At 29.4% G+C, this 5686-nt stretch overlaps 1 protein-coding gene across 1 annotated transcript; it reads left to right on the top strand.

Annotated features, from left to right (window-relative positions):
• The first annotated feature begins 580 nt into the window (after positions 1–580).
• Positions 581–5169, top strand: LOC125870319 (NAC domain-containing protein 21/22-like). Its single transcript, XM_049550721.1, has 3 exons — positions 581–849; positions 4185–4450; positions 4771–5169. Exons 1-3 carry the CDS (start codon positions 681–683, stop codon positions 5167–5169), a joined length of 834 nt encoding a protein of 277 aa, XP_049406678.1. The 5' UTR covers positions 581–680.
• Positions 5170–5686: the final 517 nt, after the last annotated feature.

Here is a 5686-nt window from a genome sequence, read left to right as displayed (position 1 = left end):
TGTATTCGGTACGATTTTTTTATTTTTTTATTTGCATGTTTGTTCACACAAAATTTTAAAAAAATATTTTCTTCAAAAACTAAATTCCTTAAAAATGGATATAATGACTTCTTCAATGAAAGTATGGAAAACAAGTTTATAAGTGATATTTTATGTTTATTGTATCGTCCCCACCCACCCAACCCCGCCACTACCGAGAACCCACTCTCCATCCTATGGTGTTTTGCTTGATTACATATAAATACTCCTGAAATAATATTTTTATGCTCACCTACCAACTTAGTTTTTTAAAAAAAAAAACATTTCTTATCAAAATATCCTTAATAATAGTGTATAGTACTCCTCTTAAGGTTTTCATTAATTGAATTTCTTTATTTATTATTAAGCCCACAATTAATTAAATGAAGATTTCTTGTAGCTTTGGTTTTCATTGTAGGTCCCAACAAAAAACAATAACGAACTTCACAAGCATAAGGTGTTACAATAATAACAAATTCCAAGTGGCAAATGGCACTTCCCTCTCCTCTTTATATATAACTACATACCTTTTTCCTTCTTTGTATTAATTTATTATCAAACAAAAAAATTATAATACTCTCTAGCTCTATAAGCTATTAACAAAAAAAAACATTATTCCTTTTCAAAATTAGTTTTAATATAAAACCTCTCTATCCCTATATATGGGTTTAAGAGACATTGGTGCAACACTTCCTCCTGGATTTAGATTTTATCCAAGTGATGAAGAATTAGTTTGCCATTATCTCTTCAAGAAAATTGCTAATGAAGATGTTCTTAAAGGTACTTTAATCGAAATCGATCTTCATACATGTGAACCATGGCAACTTCCTGGTAATTTACTCATTTCTTCATCTCTTTCTCCTTTTTCTTCATCTCCTTCTACGAATTATACGTGTTTTTCTGAAGTTATCGACAAATTATATTTGTTTAAGGGTGGAGCTATCTTATTTTTGTCGAAAAATTATATATGTATATGTATTATATGTTGATCTCGTTGATACTTATGTGACATGTAAAAACGAAAAAAAAAATTGAGAGATAGAAATTTGATTATCATTACACAAACAATAGTGTAGTGTCATTGATTAGATGAAAAAGTTGCAAAAAAGTGACTTTAACGGAGTTTTTCTTGAATTTTTTATGGTACAAAAGAAAGAGATACTCTATAGACTATATACTTTTTTTTTATTCATGGGAAGATAATGCTAAACTATAATATATGATTACAACTTTGAATTTCTTTTTCCTAATTAAAAATATCTTTAAGAATCTTTAGGACTTTTTTATTATTATTAATATTTTCTTTGATGTTGTGTCCTCTGTTGTTTACTATAGAGATAAGTTTGAAAGAAAATGATGGTTGCTTTGTGGAGTAAATTATAACAAATTCAGGTTTTAATGGATTCGGTTCACGGAAATTTAGCTTTTAAATAGGAGATTTTTCAGAATATATAGCACTTGATTTTAGGCTTTAAATTTGATAAAACTTTAACTAATCTCTTTTTCTCTCTCTTGCGTAGTTCTTCTATATTTTCCTTGTGTGACTATCTTTTTGACATGGGTGGGATGAAATTTGATATCAATCGGTTCTATACTATGTTGAAGTGTAACCATCTCATCTAAAATCTTAAAACGTTAAAAAGAACACACTTTTTATTATTTAATGATATACTCAACAGATCTCAATATTACAATGAAGCTTAACTTGCAAAACCATGAAACAATAAGTTACAAGCATTAAATTAATCCTATTTCATTTGGTAAGGAGAGGTGGGAGAAAGATTAGAGAAAGTATAATGATTTTTTTTTTTTACATTTTTTAGCATATCAAAATGGTCTAGAGCAATAATTTTAAACTGTGGATTTTGATATTTAAGCTACAAAACTTTCAACGAAGGTCGTCTCTTCTTTTTTAGAAATGAATTTTGATTTTCGAACTTTAAAACTTTTAATGGATATCACATCTTCGTCTTAAATTTGTTTCTCAAATATCAAGCTAGCAATTCAATGATTGGATTCAATTTAGAAATGAATAATGAACTATGAAAGAATTTTATGTAACATTCTTCTTCTCCTTCTTCAATTTTTATCTCGAAAATGATTTTTGCATTTTAATGGTGGAACGCGTCTCTTTATCGTATATTTGTTCAATATATGTCATGTGTATCAGTATTATATACATGTCCATGTGACAATACATAAGACATACAATGATATACAATGTACGTAAGTCAATTATATGTCCCATAATGAAATGAGTGGTGTGGTCTAGCTAGTGGTAGTGGAATAATTGTATATCGTATATGTACATACATGACATTGACATATAATGATATATAATTATTTCAAGTGTACGTGTATACAATTTATTTTTGAAAACTCCATCCATGTTCATAAAGCCCAAGTTTCTAGTAGGATCAAAGTGAATTGTAGGGAGAACAAGTTTAGTTTTAAAGATTGTGAAAACGTAAACAATCTAATTAATTTCTTGAGATCTTTCTTCCTTTGGACGGAGATACACAATAATAAAAAAAGAGAAGAAAGAAAAATCCCCGTATAATTTGATATATTGGAGGTTGTATATGTTTTGTAAAAACAAATAAAATTTTACCATGTTTTGAAAATGAAATATTGTTACTACTTACTAGTACTAGTTATGGTAATTAGGGTCCTATTTTAGTATATTCTTGAAAGTTTGAAAGAAAATGATGATTGCTTTCTGGAGTAAATAACATTAATTCAGGTTTTAATGGATTTGGTTCACATGTAGATTCTGCGGAAATTTAGCTATAAAAATAGGATATTTTTGTGATAGAGAAGAAAAGATGTTTTGTATTTTTGTGATAACACGAGAAGAAATGCAACTTAATATAGTAATATTTATCGTATAGTTTTAAAATTTATTGTTCATGCGTATTACGCGATTCATGATGAATCAACTCACTTATTCCAAAATCATATTGAAGCTTATGAAATACAATTGTGACGCAACATAATAATAGATTTCTTTCTAGAGAAGTTTCATGTAAGAAATGATAGGTCTATGTTTACACCATTGTAGAGCGATAGAGACGTTTCTTTGAAAATTCATTTGAAATACATAAATAAATTTTCATGATTTTCACACAAATTATATTCTAAAACTTTAAATTTAGAAGATTTTTTTTGTATTCTAAAATTTTGTGCTCCGCATTAGAGGTCCGATTAAATTTGGATCGCAGGCTCCTAACATGATTTTCTCCATACTCAGAGCTCAAACTGGAGATCTCTAGTTAAGGGTAAAGCATTCCCACCACTACACCACGTCCATTTAGACTTTCATTTGACCACCTTACTTCCCATGAAATTATTTCATCAAATATATATGTCATTCACTTTCTCTTGCACGTATAGTTAATTGATATATTCACATGAAACGACAAATAATAAATATAATCTTAAGGACTCTGGATTTTGTTAATTGAAGAAAACAGAACAAGTGTATAAATTAGAAAGATTAATTAAGTTCTTGCTATATAATACTCCTAATTTTATTGGTTAAGATTATTATTATTATTATTATTAGGTGGGACATGACGAAGTTTATGTTGGATTACCCACCCATATCTAAATAATTAAACTATTGTGAAGAAAAGGCTAAAACTCATTTTCCATTCTTTCATATGAACTTTCTCAAAAGGTTTATCTAGAGAGTAAACATGCCTAGAGAATCTATTGTGACTAATACCCAACTTTCTACGTCACTTTAGCTAATAGCATTGTCTTACAAGCTAGTGATGATGGGTCAAAGTAATAAAAGTATGTCTTTTTTAATCAGATAATTTTTTAGACGTGATAGTCATATACTTTGATAAAATTTCACTACAAAATAATTTCATGTGCTTGGCTCAAAAAAGTACATCCTCTCTTATAGTTTAAGCTAGAATATTTTATAACAATATTATTTAAATTTACTTGCATGAACACAACTAATATCATCCTTAATTATGTTCTTAGTTGTCATGATGTGCACCTCTACCTTAATTTGGATCCATCTAATTATTAATTTCTTCTCTATATTCATGAAATCTTCCACTCTCCATCATATCATATAGTTCTATTATAGAATCTTAATAACTCAGTTGATTGACTATCTGAACGTTGATTGATGTTTTTGGATAAATTAGAGATGGCAAAGCTGAACTCAAGTGAATGGTACTTCTTCAGCTTTCGAGATCGGAAATACGCTACTGGTTTTCGTACAAATCGGGCCACAATTTCGGGTTATTGGAAAGCGACAGGCAAAGATCGGACGGTGGTAGATCCGAAAACTCGTACGATCGTAGGGATGAGAAAAACTCTAGTTTTTTACATGAATAGAGCTCCTAATGGAATTAAAACTGATTGGATCATGCATGAATTCCGCCTCGAAAATCCACATATACCCCCTAAGGTAATTCTTCGCTCATTTCAATTTATTTATCTAGTTTAGTCTCGATACAGAATTTGAATTTGATTTAGTTATTACTAGCCAACAAAGTTTTTCCATCATTAGTACATACTACATAAGGACATAAAGATAGTAACAATTTTCACGTGATCAAAAGTGACAAAAGTTCATGCAAAAGAAATTTCATAGAAACCTCCTAGCTAAAAAGGGGGAAACATAAAGTGATGGGCAAAAAAACGTTTTCTTACCTAGTATATATATAAAACACCTTACGATCGGCATAACTAAATTTGTTTGGTACGTTGTCTATGATGATTGAACAGGAAGATTGGGTGTTATGTCGAGTATTTCACAAAGCTAAAGCCGAGAATAATAACAACAACAATAATAATAACATATTCAACACGCAAAACATGTATGAGGTTGGTGTCAACTCTTCTCCCAATATGGATGAGTCTCATATTGCTTTGCCGTACGCCGCGTTCTCCCAACGCCAAGTTGGTCATCAAAGCCAGAAGTTGTTTGATTTATTGGAACCAAACAATAACCAAAGTAGCTATCTTCAATTAATGTCTCAAGAAATGAAGGAACCTCAATCGAACGATGAAATGGCTGAGGATGATGATGAGTACGGGTTCTTGTTGGACATGAATTTCGAAGATCCAAATTTACAAGATGGATCGAGGAGTACTGCATTCGAGCATTGGGAACATGTGATTTGATGAAAATAGCTTGGTTTTTATTTGAATCGTTAATGATTATTGTTATTATTAAAAGTAGGAAACCACAAAATAGTTTAAAGAAAAAGACAATGTGTATTGAGTTTGTGTAGATCGTGTCTTAATTAATTAGTGTTTGCTTGTGGGGTAAAATTCTTGTATGTTTGATGGGTTATTTTTTTATTTTCTTCTCAAGTAGATATACATATGTATAGATAAATTGATCAGACATAAGTGTATCATTGATAATTATTAATTTGTATATTACTTTCACTTTTGTGTAAATTGGCCATTAGTAATATTCCTCTTGTTCCAGTATATATATATATATACTAGATATGAGACCCCGTGCCAACACGGGGCTCAATATATGTTACTGTTTCTGTTTTAATTTATGTGGTACATATGAAATTTGAAATTAATCAATTTTTTAGTATGTTTTTATATATTTTAAGTTGCTAATTATTTGTATTTAGAGTATGTTTTACGTAAATATATTAGAAATCACAATAATTAACAA

The sequence above is a fragment of the Solanum stenotomum genome, chromosome 7, assembly GCF_019186545.1.
Source record: "Solanum stenotomum isolate F172 chromosome 7, ASM1918654v1, whole genome shotgun sequence".
In the NCBI taxonomy this organism is placed as follows: Eukaryota; Viridiplantae; Streptophyta; class Magnoliopsida; order Solanales; family Solanaceae; genus Solanum; species Solanum stenotomum.
The sequence above is the reverse complement of the archived record's forward strand: the minus strand, read 5'-3'. Positions and strand labels throughout refer to the sequence as shown.

Excerpts from the sequence above, each read along its gene's own strand:
- LOC125870319 (XM_049550721.1), top strand. The coding sequence starts at position 681 with ATGGGTTTAAGAGACATTGGTGCAACACTTCCTCCTGGATTTAGATTT. Across the intron at positions 850-4,184 it reads TGAACCATGGCAACTTCCTG|AGATGGCAAAGCTGAACTCA; the intron begins GTAATTTACTCA and ends TGGATAAATTAG. Across the intron at positions 4,451-4,770 it reads ATCCACATATACCCCCTAAG|GAAGATTGGGTGTTATGTCG; the intron begins GTAATTCTTCGC and ends ATGATTGAACAG.